Here is a 23,514-nt window from a genome sequence, read left to right on the forward strand (position 1 = left end):
AGTAAAATTAAGGATGTAGGATCAATTTTTTCTACTGTTAAGATTTTTTTCATACAGAGGTCACCTCACTCGTTTTTATTTTGTAGGGCATTTTATTCATACACTAAGCATTTCTGAAATTAAGTAAAATTGAAAAACGGGGTATTTTATAAAATAGAAAAAGTGGAAACTCCACAGGTCGCTCAACACAACAAAAACGAAAATGTTGCAGGCTCGGTTTGATTGAGCCTGTTCATGGGCGGTAGTGGAAATGTATGCTACCGTCCACGCCCTCTAGCCCCGGGTTGAGCAGAACTCAACATTTACACATGCTAAAAGTACAAAAAACAATTTAGAGACATCCGCAGATGTGTTCATACGGCGGTGCACATGGAACCTTCAATGCTACACTAGCGTGTAATTCCATGAAAAGCGGCGTATGGTCCCCAGTTAAAATAATGGGTTTGCCCTAAACGAGAAAACAATGAGCAGAACTAAACAAACTGGAATTTAGAAAGGGGATCTGAGGTTATGGAGCCTGCATATCACAGGAACTGCCAAAAGACAAAATTAAAAAGCAGGCACCATATCCAAGGGGTGATTAAACAATACCCAAAGCTATGAAAGCGGGAGTATTGGAACCACCCAGGCCGAAATGTTCATGCTGAGAAACTAAACAGTACCAGTAACACGACATAAAAGTCGTGCTGAACGATCTGAGAAGATCGAAATATAACAGCCCTGATTGAATGTACGGGGAGACTTTTTACGGCCGCCACACGGCACAAACAACGCTGCTGTGATAATAAAATAGAAAAAGTGGAAACTCCACAGGTCGCTCAACACAACAAAAACGAAAATGTTGCAGGCTCGGTTTGATTGAGCCTGTTCATGGAAGGTAGTGGAAATGCATGCTAGCCCTCTAGCCCCGGGTTGAGCAGAACTCAACATTTACACATGCTAAAAGTAAACATATTATATCCACCTTAATGTTATAGTGATTTCATGTCATACTACAGGCTACTATTAATACAAGGTGATATCAGTATTATATAAGCATAACCGTCACTAACAAATCTCTTTCATTGTTACATGTTGGCATAATTACATCACCCCCACTTTTTTCAATGGAAAAAGGGATTTAAATCTACAAAAAAAGGATTCTGCTGTTAAGATTTTAAAAATATTTTGCTACTTTAATGACACATAAAATGTTTATATGCTTCGAAATGAAAAGAAAAAATGTTGGGGTCACCTCACCGTGCATTTAAGATATATATTTAGAAGAAAAAAACCCATATATTTTTAGTTCATATTGTTTTAATATACTTCCTAGATAATATTAAGTGCAATGTTGAAAACTTTTATTTTAGTTGTAGTTATCATTATATATATATCAGTCAGAAAAATATCAGAACCAAACCTGACCTACTTTAATAAATATTTGAAATTACCGACCCATACCCCCTTGGACGTCTTACATTAATTTTAAGCAAATGTCCGCCAAAAGTAAGGGTGAAAAATGTTTTTTCGCAACAAGTAGAATTTCTTTGGTTAAATGGTACATTATTAGCCATATTTTAATTATTTAGCATTAATTATTTGCATATATTTCGTAACAAAGAAATATTCGAAAAACGCTCGTAAATACTTAATGTTCAGTGTACTTTTCTACTAATAAAATCTGTAAAAAGATCCCTTGGAAGCATAGAAAACAACCAAATTAGAATAATAGCAGACCCGGTTTGATTGAGTCTGTTCATGAGTGGTAATAAAATGTGCAACACCTCTCACGACCCCTAGCACCGGCTTAAGCGGAACTCTGTTACACATCTATTGGATGGACTCCATGATCCCAAAGGACCAGTAAATATATCAACAATGAATCCAACATATAATGTTTGAAAAGACCCTAAGACTTTAAACCTCTTTGAATTGATAAATACTAATTTGTTGGGTTCAACGTCACCCTATCCGGGTATTATTTTATTACAGACGGGCATCTGGTTACAACAATATAGACACAACTATCCGCCTAAACAACTGATCTCATGTATTGACATGCTGACCCAGGCTAATAGGGTATCCGAATTCGGAGCTCTATATATAGATCTAGGCACAACCACAGACCTTCTGTAAGATAACTGGATAACTTTCTTATATAAATGAATTCTACACTCAGGTGAGGTTCGAATCAACAGCAGTTGTGAGGTACAAGTGATCCAAAATCAGCGACCATAATCAGTTGGTCACGGAGGCCTCAGTAAATATTATTATGCTAACTGGTCTGCATTCTAGCCGTCTGGTAACCAGACGCCTAGCTGTCCCCTATGTTTTTTTCTAGACGTCCAATAATGAATGAAATATCTAGAAAATATTATGTTTTGCTGAAATGTTCTCAGAAAACTTCTCAAATTTCTTGGAAAGTTTACAATATTATCGTGATAGTTACCTAGCTTTCTCGTGTCAGAAATATGCCATCATACTTTTTATAGATTTAATTAACTATCACAACAGCAGTGTTTAAGTACCATGTGGAGACTGTAAAAATGTCTCCTCGTACTTGGACTCAGTGTTGCTACATTTTTCTATTCCTTTGGGATCATGGAGAACATTGACTGTTACTATAATAAAGTACACATTCCGCTTAAGCCGGTGCTTGGGGCGTGAGGAGTTTAACACATTTCAATACCTCTCATGAGTAGACCCAGTCAAACCGAGTCTGCTATTATTTTGCTTTGTTGCGTTTTGTGCTTCCAGGGGATTTTTTTATAGACTTTATCAGCTATACAAAAATTAACTGTATATGGTCTCCCCATACTTGGACTCAGCTTTGTTATATTTTCTAGTCCTTTGGCATTATGGAGTACCTTCAGTTTTACTATAAAAAATCCGTTTAAAGCCGGCGCTAGAGAGCATGGGAGGTGTTGCCCATTTCATTACCTCTTATCATAGATCCAGTCAAACAAAATCTGCTTTTATTTACCTTGGTTGCGTTCTGTGTTTCCAAAGAATTTTTACAGATATTTATTGTTCATTCGGTATTGTTTTTATAGTAATAAAGATTCGTCAAAGTCAGTGATATGGTCGTAAGGTGTGTTGGACATTTTATTATATCTGAAGAAAGGAATTGTTTAAACAGTGTCTATTGTTTTGTTGTAGGGCTGTTTACAGTATTTCTAAAGTATATTTAGCTGCCTCAGTAGCCTAGAGGTAGAGCAACCGCTTCGACTCCGACAGGTTGTCGGTTTGATCCCTGGCCGTTGCATTCATGTACCATAAAAATGATACCAGTAGCTTCCTTGCTTGGCACTCAGTATTTAAAGATGGCCAATCACATTTGAGCAACATTTTGTGACATTTTTCATTTTTAGTATGTTCTGAGATTAATTTAAGGAACAAAGGGACCCATTTCATGGAGTTTGATCCCTATTACAATTTTATGTTTATTTTTTCATGAACTTTTGTAATTACTCCCCTTTAATACGTGATTTCAATATAATTTCTTATTTTGCATTTTTGTTCGATAAATACTGGGATTTTTCAACAATTTGAACCAAAATGCAAGTTTTAAAACAGTGTATAGCTTTTGAATTCATTTATTTCCAATCTATTCTGGTTGCGCGTCCAAGATAGGAAGAGGGAGGTAAAGATATTTCTAAATACTTCCATTTCTAGCGCATTTCGGCTAAATATATATTAGTCAATGAAAATATTTGACAAAAATAATAAAATAGCTCTTATATTCATATGATTTCTTAGGCAAAGTATTCTATTGAATATAAACATATGCTAAAAGAACTCTTATCTTGATTGGGCTACCAGGACAGGAAAATCAAATTTTAAAATTACATCCAGTAAAAATCTAATATGTATTAAGCAGTCAGTGAACACAAATAAGTGTAGACGATAATTTGTAAAACCAAAAAATAATCGATGTCAAAACTTGCAAATCAGGCGTGACATGTTTTGCTCATTTCACCACCTAGTCGTATAATGAACTGAGCCTGTCACTATTTTGCTTGGATGCACCCTATGCTTGAAAAGGGCATTTTTATAGTCAAGGTCAAAGTCAAAATATTTATTGAAATAAAAATATATACATATTTTTTTCTCCCAAAATCCATCATTTGTGTTTGCTTAATGTTCAGAGATTTTAGATTTTTTTTAAACAGCAGTCTTTAAAAGCCATATTAACATCATACCCAACATCAGTGACCATAACATTGTTGACATCAGAGTAAATACATTTGCTAAAATATGTCATCAAACGCCTCGAAAAATTCCTCTTCACAAATAGACAGACTGAGAAGGGTTAAAGCAATATCTGTCAGAGGTTATCATCAAGAAATGCTTAAGGATGGCAACTACTCAAAATCTGATATTGAAAACATTTGGTTAAACTTAACAACAACTCTAAATGAATTACAGACAAGTTTGTTTATTCCATCTATATGACCTTTACATCTATATGTCAATCAAAGACCCTTCAAAATGACTTAAATATCCTAGAAAATTGGGAGTTGGATTGGGACATGGAATTTAAACCGTCCAAATGTCAAGTTGTCCATGTCACTAGTAGGAAACATCCTATACCGGCATATTAATCCCTTCATGGTACAATTCTTGAATCAGTCACATCAGTCAGGTACCTGAGCATATATCAAATGACCTGTTGTCTTCAGACAAATACGTCAATAGATCAACAAAGTAGGCAAACCAAACTGTCTGATTCCTCCGAAGAAATGTCAAACTAAACTCTAAACGCCTTAAGTCCATGGCTTAACAGACCCTAGTTCGGCCGCAACTGGAATATAAATCTGAAGTCTGGTCTCCCCACACCCAAATTCAAATTGAACCATTAGAATTTGTCCAAAGAAGAACTGCTCGCTGGGTCAAGTCTGACCTCAGATGCACATCCACTCAAAGAGCTATAAAAATAAATTTGTATTTTATACTTCTTTGATCCACTATCAAACAGAATCTGATGTTATATGTAGTCATTAAATTGGAGCCAACTGGATTTTCATCGTATTGACTATCCATGATCGATGTATAAAGTAACCCATGAACCAGTAGCCATCCCCATAGAAGGTTACCTCTCCCTATTAGGGAGAGCTTCCCGACATGTCCATCTGCTGAGTTATTTACATGTTAATTCCAGCCTCAACAGATTAAGTACACTACAAATTCTCTTTAATCCACGGACTGTTTATCACTGCAACAGCCTCCCACTTGAAAAATTCAGTATGGCTGTACATATGATCTTTTACTATTTTTTAACATCCTTATAGTGGCTTGCCGCGCCAACTTTCTACAGCCCCGCAAGGGGTTCGACAGAAATTTGAAGATAGACAAACAATTTTAACCGCGAAAATAAAATAAAATCATTTTGCTTTATTATTTTTTTTTTACTTTATTTGAATATAGACTAAAAAGATTTTTTGCGGCCTTCATTTATCGCGGGATTTAAACACTGATGTTTATTGCGAAAGGGTTTTACCTGATAAAAAACCAAATATAGCGAAAACTATATGCGTCTGCATATGGTATAATCATCAGGAATATGCCGTCAGTACGGCAATTATTACAGGCTGATCACGTGACAGGGAAGGAAAAGATGGTCCAGACTCGTCCATGAAAAGTACGATTTCTTTGCAATAACTTCCGAACAATATCCAAACAAACTGTACAAAATGCATAAACCATTAGTACTTTTAGTTATGAAATATAGATATTTATTCATGAAAGCAGTAATATAGAGTAATGCTAACATATGTCTGTTAGTTGAGTAGTATTCGGATATAGTCGTAGATCTACCAAAGTGGTCGTGCTTCAAGTGCTTGCTTAATTATAACAAAGGCCCTACATTGAAATTGATAGATAAATTATCTTAATGTAGTAGGGTAAAGTATAAGGGTGCACTTATACTTCCTTGCTATTGAGCTAGCTTTTACAGCGACGTGGTAGTGCCTGCCTTGTGTGTGAGAGGTCCTGTGTTCGATTCCCGGTCAGGCCTGAAGTATTTTCAGTCTGTTACATTTGGTGCCCAACTTAAATAACTCACGAGCTGATATGAATGGCAAACAGAGGTTCAAACTCCTGGAATTTGAGGGCAAATTCTAAAATGGAGCAGGTGTATATATACATGGTAGAGTATAATGGCGCACTTATACTTCCTTGCTGTTGAGCTAGCTTTTATTGCGACGTGTTAAGAGTGTCCACATTAGGTGTGAGAGGTCCATGGTTCGATTCCTAGTCAGGCCTGAAGTATTTTTAGTCTGTTGCATTAAAGTCTTAAAAACCTCGTTCAATAAAATGAATAATTAGGGGACAGCTCGATGTCAATCAAGCATCCAACAATTTCTAAAAAAATCTTATTGAAAACCGCTGGGCAGATTTACACCAAACTTCACAGAAATGATCCTTGGGTGGCCCCTTTTCAGAATTGTTCAAAGAATTGTTCAAAGAATTGAATCCCACACAGAACTTGGGTTGCCATGACAACCGAAAGGAAAAACTTAAAAATCCTTCTTGTCCAAAACCGCAAGGCGTAGGACCTTGATATTTGGCATGTGACATCATCTAATAGTCCTCTATGAAGATTGTTCAAATTATGACCCTGGAGTGAAAAGAGGCCCCGACCCGGGAGTCCCAAGTTTTACATAGACATACATATAGGAAAAAACTTTAGAAATCTTCTTGTCTGAAACCACAAGACCTACCCTTTGATATTTGGTATGTAGCATTTCCTTGTGGTGCTCTGCCAAGATTGTTCAAATTATTACCCTCAGGTTACAGGTACATTATGACATTTCGACATGAAAAACTAATATTGGCCTTTATTGAAAGGCGCGATTGACAATATTGACAGCCTACTTTCGTTTTGAAGCGCCTGCCCAGGAGTGCGCATAAACAAAATCAACACAAGCAGCATTCGCACTCCAGCTATCAGCCAGGCAAAATGGCCGAAACATTGTATAGGGAAAACCTTTAAAAAAAATTCTTGTCTTGAACCTTAAGGCCCAGAGCTTAGATATTTAGTATGTGGCATGCTCTAATCTCTGTTTGTTTCTAATTGTATCACGCTGAAACTGGCGTGAATATATTAAGTTGTCATTCCGTCCGTTTGTGTCCACGAACATGAATTTATTTCATATGGATGGATAAATTTAGTGCTTTTAGTCTGTTTGTATAGATAAAAGTGCACAGGTTTTTTTTTTGTTTCACAGCATAGGAAATACTCTTTTTTGAAATACATTAACACCTGTCCATTTGTTCATACGAGCTATCGTTTTAACGGTTACTCATATTTGCATGGCATTTGAAATGTTAGGACTAAACTTTTGCTCAAACGGCCCTGTCGGAATCAACCTATAACAATAATGTTTGGTAACTGGCACTGACAGTATTTTGATATGATAAGAATTAAAAAATTACAACTAAAGGTTGCCTTTTACTGTAGTTACTGCTGTATATATTTATTGGTGGATGCTATTCATCAAATTGTGTTGAAAAAAATGCAAATATTACAGTCAATTCTCTAAAAATCATATTGAAAGCTTTAACTTAAAATTTAACGCAGTACGATGCACATGGCCTTTATGAAAATATTCTTTGAGGTACGTATATCAAAAATATGGTTGCAATTTCCTATCATGGAATTACTGGAATCTTAAGACATTTAGCCGTGAACTGTAATAACTAGTGAGACTGAATTATATTTCGTTTACAGTTTTCTGAACTGACCAACAGTAGAATTCCTAACAATGGAAGGAAGTGGATTTTGCAAGACTCCATAAGTATGGTTACAAAGAACCACTTCTGCCTGATCATCATGAACTTATTTTTAGACAGTAAATTTCACAATAAGTGTCTCCTGAGAAAGTATCATGATTGAAAACAGATTGAAACATCCTTACAGATTAAAGATATATTGATATTTATATTGAACGCTACACACACAACCCCGCTCAGCTCGCTTAATAGGTAGAACACACAAGACTTCATAGTAGGTTCGAATACCGGGGGAGGCGTTCATGTTCTCCATGATGATTGGCGAAAGACAGTACGTCTAAGGTAATTAATTCATTCTCCACCTCTGACTTTTGCAGGGGGAGTTGTCAGGCACTTGTGGAGAATAGCTTAAGACTTGTAAGGAACCCAGGAATACTAATAGTAGTAGAGTAAAATATAAGGGTGCACTTATACTTCTTTGCTATTGAGCTAGCTTTTATAGCAACATGGTAGAGTGTTCGCCTTAGGTGTGTGAGGTCCCAGGTTCGATTCCTGGTCAGGGCTGAAGTATTTTCAGTCAGTTACATTGGCGCCGAACGTAAATAACTCGCGTTAGATATAAATAGACACATTGGAACATCCCGCAGAGGTTCAAACTCCTGGAATTCAAGGACAAATTCTAAAATGGTGGGGGTGTATGTAGTAGGGTAGAGTATAAGTGTGCACTTATACTTCTTTGCTATTGAGCTAGCTTTTATAGTGACGTGGTAGAGCGTCCGCCTTAGATGTGAGAGGTCCAGGGTTCGATTCCCAGTCAGGGCTGAAGTATTTTCAGTCTGTTACAAAATGTAGTTAACTGACATATTTTACCACAGACAAAGGTGTGAAACTCTACTTTCTCATCACAAGTTTATTGGTACTGTAGATTGTTTTGACAATACTCCTGTGGAGGGGTTAGGTATTTTAAGGCAAAATCGATACACTTGAAAAGTTGTTTAATAGAAAGGTTCTTTGAATAGAATTGTTATATATAAAATTTGCTCTTTGAATACCTTAGAAAAATACTGTACACTCCTTACAAAACTTGGTATATATGTGACCAAAAGTTTAGAGTTGAACGTAAAGCTAATAGGCATCTCTAAACTTATAGAAGTCGTCGCTGAAAAAATATTAAACAATTGTTTTTATTATGTCTCCAACCACGGCACATAGTGGTGTGGGAGAAATTTTGATTTACTTCTGTCCGTGTGTCTGTCTGTCACAAATCTTGTCCTTGCTCCAAGTCGAACATTTCGCATCCGATCTTCACCAAACTTGGACAAAATGTGTTTGCCAATAAGTTCTCGGCCAAGTTTGATAACTAGCCAAATCGGCTTAGGCACTTCGGAATTATGACCCTTGAATTACCGAAAATCCCTCTGTTCACACTTGTCCGCACTTTAAGTCGAACATTTCTCAATTTATCTTCACCAGACTTGAACAAAATGTGTTTGCCAATAAGTCCTTGGCCAAGTTCGATAACTAGCCAAATCGTCCCAGGCACTTCAGAATTATGGCCCTTGAATTACCGAAAATCACTCTGTACACAGATGCCAGTGATACATGTATTGGTGCATGGTTGACTCAGATACATAACTATTCAGATGATTAGGCAGTTGTGGGAGACATGAGCTTTTCTCAAAAGCAGCTCTAGTTTTATTTAAGAAATAATTTATAGCAAAAGAGTGTTTTAACACTTATTTATGCACGATGGGCGGTAATACGTCATACAGATAATTTCATGAGGGCTTTGCCGTCGTGAAATTATTACACCCGACGTATAAATAGTGTTAAAATACGATTTTTGTATAAATTATTTCGATTCTAATATGCCCTTTATCTAAAACAGTAGATAAAATACAGTAGCGCTCTTTCTTGGTCGCAACAAAAGCATTGACGTCTCCGCACGTTAACGTGACGTCATTCTAGCGTAACAGTGTTATAACAGAGAAAAGCATATTAGAATATGAAATAAAGTCTGATGAAAGGTAAATACTATTTAGGAGACATTATACCTTTGGCAAGGGATAAAATTCACTCAATGGTCAGAAACCCCCAATTCAAAAAAGTACAGGGAACTTACTGGGAATGAGGTAAGTGTATACCTGGGAATGTTTGTCCGTTCTGATTGGTCAGTCATGAAAATAAACCCAAGAAGTGATTTTTTTTTCAAAATGGAATATTTTTACTGCATTTACAATATTTTATTATACATTTTGACAAAATTTGCTACATTTTATGTGTATTGAAAAAAGTTTTATCAAATAAATTTTCTTCCGCCATGCCAACAATGTAAACAGGGGGTCATCTCGTTCACACGAAAATTACTTAAATAAAGTATCACTATTCATATGTTTTTCGTCCGATATTTTGGTGGAACTAAGATAGTTCTTGAAAAAAATGTGATCGGATATACATGTTTCGATTTATGGAAGGCTGTACATGCCATAATGTTATAGTGGAAGTCTATGGGAAAACAATTGGTGTTCTTTAACCTATAGTGGATATATTTCCCATGTTGTTTAGCAATAGACAGCTTGTGGGCTATCAGGTACATGTACGATAGCGTAACTGTCTAACAATACCTTAAATTGTGAGCGCTAAATTATGCCAAAATTGATTACATGCAATATCAAAATTTGTTTGGTAATGTAACGATCTAGCCATTATCATTTTAACACCAGATATAAATGCATGTAAGAACGTAGTAAGCTATAAATTCACGCATATTATATCCCTAATCCGATACCGGTTTGCATGGAAAGTTAGCCTTTCCTCAGCGTGTTTACATGCTTACTACATGTATAATCTATTTTACATTGTCCATGTTAGAGTCATTGAAATACTATTGCCATGTGTTGCCAACCATCAATGCCATTTCTGGCTAACACTAAATTTCTATCACACGAGCTTGGCAATGACGTCATTTACTAAATGGCAATTCTGCCATGACAACCATACCAAGATAGGCACCATATGGCAATATAGCCAGACTTTATGATGATGTCATCTACTGGATGGTGACTCCATGACAACCCTGCCAAGCTAGGTACCATATGCCAATATATACAGACTTAGGGATGATGTCATATATTGGATGGCAGGGCTCACGCTGTCAGTCGCCATTATCGCCATTTGCGATTATTTTATTTAAATGGCGAATATTTTTTCATTTTGGTGACTTAAACTGGCGATTATTTTATTTGATAGCTGCATAAATAATTATGCCACCCGCGGTCAGCTAGCGTGGAAAAATCGATAAAGCGTACTGTTTATTGCCTCGTGTATTCCAAACACCTGTCAACTATGCCGATAACGTTGCCTAAGGCGGTAGACGACAAACCGATTATAACCGGAATGCAATCTTACTAACCCAGCATTTAAGTCACATTGAACTGGCAGGCTACTATTTGAGAACATTTGCAAACACCAACGCAAATTTTCTTCAACTCAGTAGTCGGCAGGCGACACTTGTTAAAAACCAATTTGTACCGGCAATTTTTAGTATCTTGAAATGCAATTGTTTTAAGTGAGAAAATCTCAAAGTTTTTTTATTTTCCTTAATTTGAAAAGAACGCGAATGTACATGTTGAAATATTACAGGCCAGATATTTTTTTACCAAGATTATTTTAACATAATAAATGTCTGTTTTGCATATTAAACTCAGGAAAATTCGGAAAACCCAGGCTCGTTTCTATTTTTAGTAACATGGCCGATACGGGCAAGCTAAAAAAATCAACAAATAAATTTGCCTGCATACTGTCATTAGCGTAAGAAGAAACGTTCTAGGGCAATTTAAGTGCAGTTGTGGTCAAAAGAATCATGGAAACACTTTTGATATATAAAAAGAAAATGTATAAACATGACTGATACTCAAAACTTTCCCTTGTGTGCAACTGTGCCCATACTGTGTGTGCACAAATGGGGTTTGAGCTATTGCCCAGTCAACAATGTCAGACAGTGTTAATCATTTCAGCTGCCTTATGCAAGCTATAAATATGTGTCCAGTAAATGCCTTCAGAATCCATCAGAATGTAGCATTTTAAGGTCTTATCTTTGAAAGCATTTAAGGGGGAGCCCCCAATATGAGATAATTTCCCTGAATCCCCAATTCCCATACCCCTGTTGGGGCTACAACTTTCCAAAGCAATAAAAAAACTTGTTCTTTTTAATTATAAACATTACTGTACATGCAAAAGTCCGCATCAGTTTTGGCTATTATTTTTTTGAGTCGGCTAAAAGCTGAAAGCCTTTTGACGAGTCCTTGCTGTTCAGCGATTCTCTAAATGGACTGAATAACACGTGAAGGGATGTAGTTCCATTAGATTTCTCAAACTTCAAACAGTTCACTGCATGAATGAAGTTAAGTTGTGTCAATTCCCTTTGCTATGACCAATATACGATGTAATCTGTCATATTTATGACTTGTAATTGTGCAATACTCGAATGTAACTCATTAAGCATAAATGTGCATTTTAAGAATTGCGCAGGCTTACAAAGCTTGGGTAACATCCAGCGAAAGACAAAAAATAGTTCCACAGGGCTCCAGATAAGATGCGTATTAGTGTAAATTACGTATAGAAATAATGCAAATACGCATGTCTAATAATTTCTAAGCGTATAAAAACGTATATAAAATTACAGAAACGCACACAATGCTTTTTTAAAAACAAAATCTGAATCGTCTGGATGCGTTAGGTAACATAGCCGATCAGCCTTAATTCTCCCACATTGAACGTAAACACGCATCGTATGATTTCTATAAACTTTGCGTGGGTTGAATTTTGCAGTCAGTAAACGGATAAATTATCGGAAAAAGAAGCTCTTACTGGTTTGTTTAGTTACTACTGATATTAAAAATGATTTTAATTCTTATTTTTCGAGAAATAAACAAATCGGCGTAACATTAAATTGTATTTTCTTGTAGTTTTTGAAATCGAAAGTAGATCGTCTATGTTTGGCTGCTTTCACGAAACGAAACAACTTTTTTATGAAAAGATTTAAATAAGAGGTAATTTAACCGTAAACTTCAATGTCAGATACTGCCAATTGCTGCTAAATGTCTTCGTATCATCACAATTTGTAAAATATATTGTTGAAACTGGAGAAAAGTGTAATCGTATCCGGATATAATATTTTGGGTAAATATCGAGCTGTGTTATGAAATTTTAAGAAAAAAACTAAAAACAAACTGAAACTGGTAGACTATACTGTCAGTACATCAATCATTAGCTGACTCAGGCCCTTCAGGCCTTTGATTATAGTTTAAAAAGTTGGCTATTATTTCTCGGAGGCCAGTGTGAGCCCTGTATATTGGATGGTGACTCATATGACAACCCTGCCAAGCTAGGCACCATATGGCAATATAGCCAGACTTTATGATGATGTCATATATTGGATGGTGACTCCATGACAACCCTGCCAAGCTAGGCACCATATGCCAATATATACAGACTTTGCGATGATGTCATATATTGGATGGTGACTCCATGACAACCCTGCCAAGCTAGGCACCATATGCCAATATATACAGACTTAGGGATGATGTCATATATTGGATGGTGACTTCATGACAACCCTGCCAAGCTAGGTACCATATGCCAATATATACAGACTTAGGGATGATGTCATATATTGGATGGTGACTCCATGACAACCCTGCCAAGCTAGGTACCATATGCCAATATATACAGACTTAGGGATGATGTCATATATTGGATGGTGACTCCATGACAACCCTGCCAAGCTAGGTACCATATGCCAATATATACAGACTTAGCGATGATGTCATATATTGGATGGTGACTCCACGTCAACCCTGCCAAGCTAGGCACCATATGCCAATATATACAGACTTAGCGATGATGTCATATATTGGATGGTGACTCCATGACAACCCTGCCAAGCTAGGTACCATACGCCAATATATACAGATTTAGGGATGATGTCATATATTGGATGGTGACTCATATGACAACCCTGCCAAGCTAGGCACCATATGCCAATATATACAGACTTAGCGATGATGTCATATATTGGATGGTGACTCCATGACAACCCTGCCAAGCTAGGCGCTAGGCACCTTATGCCAATATATACAGACTTAGCGATGATGTCATATATTGGATGGTGACTCTATGACAACTCTGCCAAGCTACATTTGTAGGCATCTTATGCCAATATATACAGACTTTATGATGATGTCATATATTGGATGGTGACTCATATGACAACCCTGCCAAGCTAGGCACCATATGGCAATATAGCCAGACTTTATGATGATGTCATATATTGGATGGTGACTCCATGACAACCCTGCCAAGCTAGGCACCATATGCCAATATATACAGACTTAGCGATGATGTCATATATTGGATGGTGACTCCATGACAACCCTGCCAAGCTAGGCACCTTATGCCAATATATACAGACTTAGCGATGATGTCATATATTGGATGGTGACTCTATGACAACCCTGCCAAGCTAGGTACCATATGCCAATATATACAGACTTAGGGATGATGTCATATATTGGATGGTGACTCCATGACAACCCTGCCAAGCTAGGCACCTTATGCCAATATATACAGACTTAGCGATGATGTCATATATTGGATGGTGACTCTATGACAACCCTGCCAAGCTAGGCACCATATGCCAGTATATACAGACTTAGCGATGATGTCATATATTGGATGGTGACTCCATGACAACCCTGCCATGCTAGGCACCTTATGCCAAGATAGCCAGACTTGATGATGATGTCATCTACTGGATGGTGACTCCATGACAACCGATGACCCCTATTGGTTTTGAGGTCAGTCGGTCAAAGGTCAAGGACACAGTGACCTAGACTATAACTTGAGAATGCTTGGGCCTAGGATCACAAAACTTAATAGGGATGTTGATCATGACCAGCAGTACGAGGTCAGTACGTCAAACATCCAATGCAAAGTGACCAAATAATTTCTGTTCCTTGTGCAAATACTGAATGCATCAAGGGGGGCATTTTGTGTTCTATGAGCTCTTGTTATATCTTGGTGTATCTTCCTTTTAAGGTAGATGTCTCTTATTGAGACATAAATTCATTTTACTGTCAAATCACCGAAAAGTGGAGCGCGCTGTCTTACGGCAAGCTCTTGTTTAACCTTAAACCTTCCATGAATATTTATCAACCTGCAAAGTTGTATCCTCCTACCTTCTAGCTCCTCCACCCAGTCACCCCTACCGACCCGATCATATGCACCGTCTCCCCTTCACCTCACCCCCCCCCCCCCCACTACCACCACCACCACACCCCAACACATTTTTTCCCATCAATTTTTGATATCAACATGTGAAGTTTTGTACTCTCTCCCCCCCCCCCCCCCCCCCCCCCCCCTCTCAATTTTTAGCCCACCATCAGCAGACGGTGGCTTATTAAAATCACTCTGCGTCTGGTCCATCGTCCTTCCGTCCGTCCCTCCTTCCGTTAACAATTTCTCGTTATCTCATCTCCTCAGAAACTACTGGGGGGATTTTGACCAAACTTTGTCAGAATGATGTATTGGTACCCTAGTTGTGTCCCTCTGAAAATCAGACTGGTTCAACAATTTTTCAGTGAGTTATGGCCCTTTGTTTATTTTCATAATTTACATAGATTTATAAAGGGAAAAACTTTGAAAATCTTCTTGTCCAAAACCACAGAGCCTAGGGCTTTGATATTTGGTATGTAGCATCATCTAGTGGTCCTCTACCAAGATTATTCAAATTACTTCCCTGGGGTCAAATATGGCCCCGCCATTGGGGTCACATGGTTTATATAGACTTATATAGGGTAAAACTTTGAAAAACTTCTTGTCCAAAACCACAGGGCCTAGGGCTTTGATATTTTATATGTGACATCATCTAGTGGTCCTCTACAAAGATTGTTCAAATGATTCCCCTAGGGTCAAATATGGCCCTGCCCTGGGGGTCACATGGTTTACATAGACTTATATAGGGAAAAACTTTGAAAATATTCTTGTCCAAACTACAAAGCCTAGGGCTTTGATATTTGTAATGTAGCATCATCTAGTGGTTCTCTACCAAGTTTGTTCAAATTATCCCCCTAGGGTCAAATATGGCCCCGCCCTGGGGGTCACATGGTTCATATAGACTTATATAGGGAAAAGCTTTTAAAATCTTCTTGTCCATAACCTACAACATTCAAATTTGGACCACATGTATAGTTTTGAGTGGCAAGATTGATCTTGACCTAATGACCTACTTTCACATTTCTGTAGCTACAGCCTTCAAATTTGGATCATATGCATAGGTTTGTGTACCGAAATGAACTTTGACCTTGAGATTGACCTAGTAACCTTCTTTCACATTTTTAGCCCGATGGTGGGCTTTTAAAATCACTCTGCGTCCGTGGTCCTTCCGTCCGTCTGCCCTTCTGTCTGTCCGTTAACAATTTCTCGTTATCGCATCTCCTCAGAAACTGCTGGGGGGGTTTTGACCAAACTTTGTCAGAATGGTGTATGTGTTCCCTAGTTGTGCCCCACCCACCCCCCGAAAATCAGACTGGTTCTCAACAATTTTTGAGTGAGTTATGGCCTTTTGTTTATTTTTATAATTTACATAGATTTATATAGGGAAAAACTTTGAAAATCTTCTTGTCCAAAACCACAGGGCCTAGGGCTTTGATATTTGGTATGTAGCATCATCTAGTGGTTCTCTACCAAGATTGTTCAAGTTATTTCCCTGGGATCAAATATGGCCCCGCCCCGGGGGTCACATTGTTTATATAGACTTATATAGGGAAAAACTTTGAAAAAACTCTTGTCCAAAACCACAGGGCCTAGGGCTTTGATATTTTGTATGTGAGATCATCTAGTGGTCCTCTACTAAGATTGTTCAAATTATTCCCCTTGGGTCAAATATGGCCCTGCCCTGGGGGTCACATGGTTTACATAGACTTATATAGGGAAAAACTTTGAAAATCTTCTTGTCCAAACCACAAAGCCTAGGGCTTTGATATTTGTAATGTAGCATCATCTAGTGGTTCTCTACCAAGGTTGTTTAGTTAACCCTTAAACAAAGTGGTCAGAGTGTCTGAAACCAAACCTTACCCAGAGCAAAAGAAATTTGGACCACAATTATAATGTTTGATACAGATTTCAATATTCATCTTGAATAGTCTTAATCATGACCTACTTTTTAGCTCACCTGTCACAAAGTGACAAGGTGAGCTTTTGTGATCACGCAGCGTCCGTCGTCCGTCCGTCCGTGCATAAACTTTTGCTTGTGACCACTCTAGAGGTCACATTTTTCATGGGATCTTTATGAAAATTGGTCAGAATGTTTACCTTGATGATATCTCGGTCAAATTCGAAACTTGGTCACGTGCGGTCCAAAACTAGGTCAGTAGGTCTAAAAATAGAAAAACCTTGTGACCTCTCTAGAGGCCATATTTTTCATGGGATCTGTATGAAAGTTGGTCTGAATGTTCATCTTGATGATATCTAGGTCAGATTCAAAACTGGGTCAACTGCGGTCAAAAACTAGGTCAGTAGATCTAAAAATAGAAAAACCTTTTGACCTCTCTAGAGGCCACATTTTTTAATGGATCTTCACCTTGATGATATCTATGTCAAGTTCAAAACTGGGTCACATGCGGTCAAAAACTAGGTCATTAGGTTAAATAATAGAAAAACCTTGTGACCTCTCTAGAGGCCATATTTTTCATGAGATCTTCATGAAAATTGGTGAGAATGTTCACCTTGATGATATCTAGGTCAAGTTCAAAACTGGGTCACGTGTTGTCACGTGTTTTCAAAAACTAGGTCATTAGGTCAAATAATAGAAAAACCTTGTGACCTCTAGAGGCCATATTTTTCAATGGATTTTCATGAAAATTGGTCAGAATTTTTATCTTGATGATATCTAGGTCAAATTCAAAATTGGGTCACATGAGCTCAAAAACTAGGTCACTGTGTCAATAATAGAAAAATACGACGTCATACTCAGTTCAAAACTGGGTCACGTGGGGACAGGTGAGCGATTCAGGACCATCATGGTCCTCTTGTTTTGTTTTTGAAGTTACAGCATAGAAATTTGGACCACAGGTACAGATTTCAATACTCATCTTAAATATTCTTAACCCTCACCTACTGACCTACTTTCTTGTTTTTGAAGCTACAGTAAAGAGATTTGGACCGCCTGTATAATGTTTGATACAGATTTCAATACTCGTCTTGAATAGTCTTAATCTTGACCTAATGACCTACTTTCTTGTTTTTGAATGTACAGCATAGAAATTTGGATCATGTGTATAACTTTTGATAGAGATTTCAATACTTATCTTTAATATTCTTAATCCTGACCTACTGACCTACTTCCTTGTTGACTGGACTATTCAAAGAATAGTCTAGCTATTCTACTCACCCTGGTGTCAGAGTCGGTGTCACACCTTGGTTAAAGTTTTGCATGCAAGTGCATATGGCTATCATTTAAAGGCATATAGTTTTGAAACTTATTATTTCTGTTTCTAGGTCAATTACCAACCTCACTAGGTCATGTCCCATAACTCTGACATGTAGTTTGGCCTTTTGGACTTAGAAAATCCAAGTTTTACATGCAAGTTACTATCTCCAAAACTAATGAAGATATTGAATTGAAACTTCACAGGTGTCTTCGGGGTTATAAATCTAGGTAATAGCTTCAAGTCCCATAACTCTGACTTGTATTTTGGCCATATTATGCCCCCTTTTGGACTAAGAAATTCCTGGTTAAAGTTTTGCTTGCAAGTACATATAGCTTTTACTTAAAGGCATATAGCTTTGAGGCTAATTTTTATGCCCCCAAAGGGTGGCATATTTGTTTTCAACTGTCCGTCCGTTCGTTTATTAGTTCGCTCGTTCGTCACAACGTTAACTTTTTGCATGAAGGCACTTTACTCGCGAACCACTGCACCCAGGACCTTCAAACTTCACATGCTGATAGTACTTATTGAGTACACGACCCCTACTGACCTTGGGGTCACCAGGTCAAAGGTCAAGGCGCTGCAGGGACATTTGTCACCATTAGTGACAGCTCTTGTTTCTTCTTCTATATCAATTTCCAACCTCACTGGGTCAAATCCCATTACTCTTGATTTGTATTTTGGGCAAATTATGCCAAAAGTTTTGCATGCAAGTTACTGTCTCCAAAATTTAGATGCAGATATTGAATTGAAACCTCGCATGTGTCTTTGGGGTTATAGAACTAGGTTATAGCATCAATTCCCATAACTCTGACATTCATTTTGGCCAAATTATACCCCTTTTTGGACTTAAAAAAATCCTGTTTTGCATGCAAGTTACTATGTCGAAAACTAATGCAGATACTGGATTGAAACTGTATAGATATTTTAACATTTAGGGTAATATTCCTGCTTCTGGGACAACAATTGGAATAGTCTAGTATTAGCCGTCTTTTGGACAGCTCTTATTTACTTAAAATTTGCTTGTCTGTTCAATTTCTTGAATGGATAAATATATTGAATTCAGTTTTAGCACACAACGAGCTGATCATAAAATACTGGCTAAGTTGAAATTTAGTGACAATCCACAAGTTTTTGGCAGACCCGCCTGCATACCTCAGTAGTGAGAGTGTAAATCAACATATCTCGGGGTCGTTAGTTTGATCCCTGGGTGGGTTGTATGTTCTCCGCGACAATTTAATAAAAGACATCGTGTCAGACATCATTCCTTCTCCACCTCTGATTCATGTGGGGAAGTTAGCAGTTACTTTTGGAGAACAGGTTTGTACTGGTACAGAATCCAGGAACATGGGTTAGGTTATCTGCCCGTCATACAGTAACTGAAATACTGTTGAAAAAATGGTGTTAACCCCAAAACAAACAAAGAATAATGGCCCATTTCTGAGAATGTTTAAGTTTGGAAATATGAATCGTCAAATAATCCTTTTTCATAATATGCAGGTAATAGGCCAAGTCTGATTTTGGTTGTAATCCACCAATTTTTGAAGGAGTTATGGCCCCCTTTTCAACTTAAAATTTGTTCAACAGGTCTTTGTTTCATACAGGAAGGTGGTGTTACAAGGGTATTTAATTTAGTCTGTCAAAAGGCTAACAGGCCAACAGTTCTAGTTTCAAATGTTGGTGTTTTCTTTACTTAAGATATTTGGTGTTGCATGCAACTATCATGTTGTATCTCAGTAACAACTGTATGTATTAGATTGAAACTTCACACTTGCTTCCCAGTCATCAAACTTACTGAAATAACCAAATTAGATAACTCTTTGTTGAATTTAATAATTTTTAAGACATTGCCCTTTTTTGACTTGAATAATTTCTTTGAAGCTTTGCATGCAATTAGTTATGGCCCTTTTGATTTAGAAGCTGTCGAATAGTCAAGCATGCTATCTTATCGAAACCGAGGTGAGCAATCTTGTGCTTATGACCCTCTTGTTTACGTGTTTGTTTTGAGCGTAATGATCTGTCTTCATAAAGTGATAATGAATGATTAGCAAGCAGTTATAGGGCCAAAAAGTATTAGTGTCTCTAGTGTCAAAATTCAGAACATAAATTAACACATTAATTAAATCCAGTTTGACGTTGAAATGGACTGCATTTACGTGTTGCGAGTTGGTTGATTGATTTATCGAACAACTATTTTTAGCAGACGCTTATTACTATAATATAGGAATTTCCTAGTTCCACTTTTACGCATATTGATATCTCAACCTCTCGACTGTTTATTGTGGCTTTGTATATTGCTTACTCAGCGCACTTTTTTGGAAAAACCCAGTCATAACAGTGACGAAAAGTAGAGCGCACTCATTTCATTATTAAATACTGTACAAATTATGAAAGCAGAAACAAAAATTCAAGAACTTTGCTGTCTTTCCAATGTAGTAAAGGTTAATTTAATTTACTTTATATTCATCTGTCTATGTTAAAATGTTAACATTATCCTTTGATATTTTGTCATTTGAATTGCATGGATGTCAGATAAAAAGTGTAATGAATTAGTCTGGCTCACATAAAAAATGTGTGTGCACATGTTTTAGTGGGTGTCAGCTATATGTGTGTAGCGATCAGTTGATGGGAATAAACCATGTGAAACAGACTGAATAAACGCCTCTCTGTAATTATCAGTAGTTTTTTGGCTGCTGGAATGTTTATCTTGATAGCTATTTGCACTTGAAAGAAATGGGTTAATTTCGGCAGCCAGACAGACAGGGCCCAATATGGGGATTTGAAATAGAGTTTTATGTTTTCCTTGACACGGATTAGATAGAAGATTCTCTGATGTAATACACAGTGGATTAACAAAATCAGTTTTATGGAGAGGATTATATATTTAAACCACTTACAGGTAGCGATACACATTATTTGTCTTACTAACTGTAAACACCCCAACCTTGACATGTATACTGACCTATTTACTTTATGCTAAGTACTTTGTAAGAAAACAGAGATATAGGTTTAAGTTTCTATATTTAAGCCAGTAGATCGATTTATAGAAGGATTAAAAATGCTGTTTTGTCAGATTCATTAGGATGAGAATATTATTGACATTGTGGTTAGTTATGCTGGAGACAGGAGGAAATTACTGACAAAGGAAATAGTCATTACTCATTGAAATGTGTACGTGATGCCTTGCACATTCACCTCTGTATGAGTCCACAGCCCTGAAGAGCAAATATTGCATTTTGATCAGATTGAAGGTTCAAGTTGGGTGTGGTGTTCTAGACTCTGTCTGTGATATGAATGAACTGGCAAGTATTGACTGATAAGCCATTTAGTATTTTGTTTCATTACATAAATAGCAAATTTAGTGTTTAACTATAGACTGGTCAACAGCATAAAATATTACATGTTTCTTTATATTAATCACTGTACAATAGTTCATTCTATAATTTTAATACCGATACATGTTCAATGGGTAAATAAGTCAAACAATCAAAAATTAAACTGTTTCTGATGTCATGTAATAAAACACTTACTGAATTAGTGACTGTCCAATGGTCAACATTATTGTCAGGCAAGCCATTTAGTAGAAATATGCTAAAAAAAATTATATAAGAAGTCATGTTATAATAAAATCTTTCATTCCACTATTTAGTGCAAAAAAATCCGTTTCATAAATAACTAGAAATTTTTTTGTTAACTGTCATTTTAATCTTTAGATTGCTACTGCAGAATCTGGAAAACGTTCGTTCAAAAATCACTAGTTAATCCATATTTGTATTAAAAATGACACATTTTTTTTTATTATACACGCTAGCTTTTTTCTTCGCATCGAACATGTCGAAGAAGTTGGTTATTTGTATAGAGTGTAGAGGTTTTGATCTAAGGGAAAATGAGGAAAATTTATTTCCCTCTATATTTTTTCTGCATTTATTATTAACAACTTATATTTAAAGTGTGGCTATGAGTCAGCTCTACCAGCAACCACATGCGGTTAAATTGCTATTATAGATAGAGGAAAACATCACGTTGTAGGGTTTTTCCAGTGCTATTTTAAGAACAGCGAAACATTGTATTACTATATTACAGATGTTTAGAGGACAGGTGTACTGGTCAGGTCTTGATTTGCTAAGGTCGATGATTCTATTGATTTCCATTGAGAATAGCACAATTACATGAGCAGTTATTTTTGGCTGTATTTTATATTCCTTTCTAAAACAAACAAGTGTTAACCTTTACAAAAAATACAATTCTGATTACGTTATGATATGTGTAATTATGAATGTCGTCATAATCACAGAAAAGTTGAGCATTAGAAAAATGATACAAATTTTTATATGATCGCATTTGGGAAGCGATTTGAGAAATTAAAAGTAATATTGATATTGCATTGAATTAATTTTGTGGTAACTTTAATCTGAAAAGCTTTTACATTAGGACTAGATCTGTATATTTACATTTCAATTATGATAGAAAAATGCTAAAAAATAAAAACAAACATAAAAAAGTTTAAGTATTAAAAATGCGCACCATTTTAAGAATATTGGATTGCTGTAATAAACAGCTGAAATAAGTTATTGTGTAATAGTGTTTTTAGAATAACATAAAATGGTTATTTAAAGTTCTATAATGCTTAAATTTTTTATGTTAAAAACAGATAAAGCCACTGTCCAAACAGATGTTGTGCATACTTAGAGGGCTAGAAAAGCACTAATTGCGATATTGCACATGAAGGTTTACTGTTATTACTATAAATGGAGGTAATCAAAACATCTGATTGAGTAATACATTCTACTGTGTTACCCCAGATTCAAACCTTAGACAGTTATTATGAGGAAACAATTAATCAAAAATAAGATATAAAAAGAAATTAATGTATTCATGTTTACAACAAAAAATGTGGCAGCCGCATTATAATCAAAGGCATTATGAACCCTTTAAAGGTGGTTAGTCACATTTTCATCAAGTAATGAATTTGATAGAAAGATGCAAAATTTTAATGATCATTTACGCTTATTTGTGTTCACTGAATGTTTAATTTATGTTTGATTTTGGCTGGAAGTATTTTTAAAATTTGATTTCCCTATCCTGGTTATTTAAGCATATGTATAAATTTAATAAACATACTTTCCATAAGGAATGATATGAATATAAGAACTTTTGTGTTATATTTATCAAAGATTAACATTAACAAGTATATATTTAGCTGAGTTCATTAGAAGTTTGTAAACTTCATATTACCTCCCTTTACCTTTACGCATCCAGGATAGGTTTGACATCAATGAATTAGTAAGCTACACACTGTTTTAAATCTTAC

At 36.5% G+C, this 23,514-nt stretch overlaps 1 protein-coding gene across 3 annotated transcripts in view; it reads left to right on the top strand.

Moving 5' to 3' along the window:
- Positions 1 to 5,570: 5,570 nt before the first annotated feature.
- LOC123564014 (uncharacterized) overlaps positions 5,571 to 23,514 on the top strand; it is a 39,371-nt gene continuing 21,427 nt past the window's right edge. The window contains exon 1 of one of the 3 annotated variants that reach the window (XM_045357258.2): positions 5,571 to 5,623. Coding sequence is in view for 2 of the 3 variants with exons in the window: in XM_053536668.1 (XP_053392643.1) it covers positions 21,070 to 21,102 (33 nt within the window). In the remaining variant the exon portion in view is untranslated. Of the gene's footprint in view, positions 5,624 to 20,792; positions 21,103 to 21,265; positions 21,506 to 23,514 lie in introns of those variants that run through there. The other 2 variants (XM_053536668.1, XM_053536669.1) reach the window with 2 other exon arrangements.

The sequence above is a fragment of the Mercenaria mercenaria genome, chromosome 2, assembly GCF_021730395.1.
Source record: "Mercenaria mercenaria strain notata chromosome 2, MADL_Memer_1, whole genome shotgun sequence".
In the NCBI taxonomy this organism is placed as follows: domain Eukaryota; kingdom Metazoa; phylum Mollusca; class Bivalvia; order Venerida; family Veneridae; genus Mercenaria; species Mercenaria mercenaria.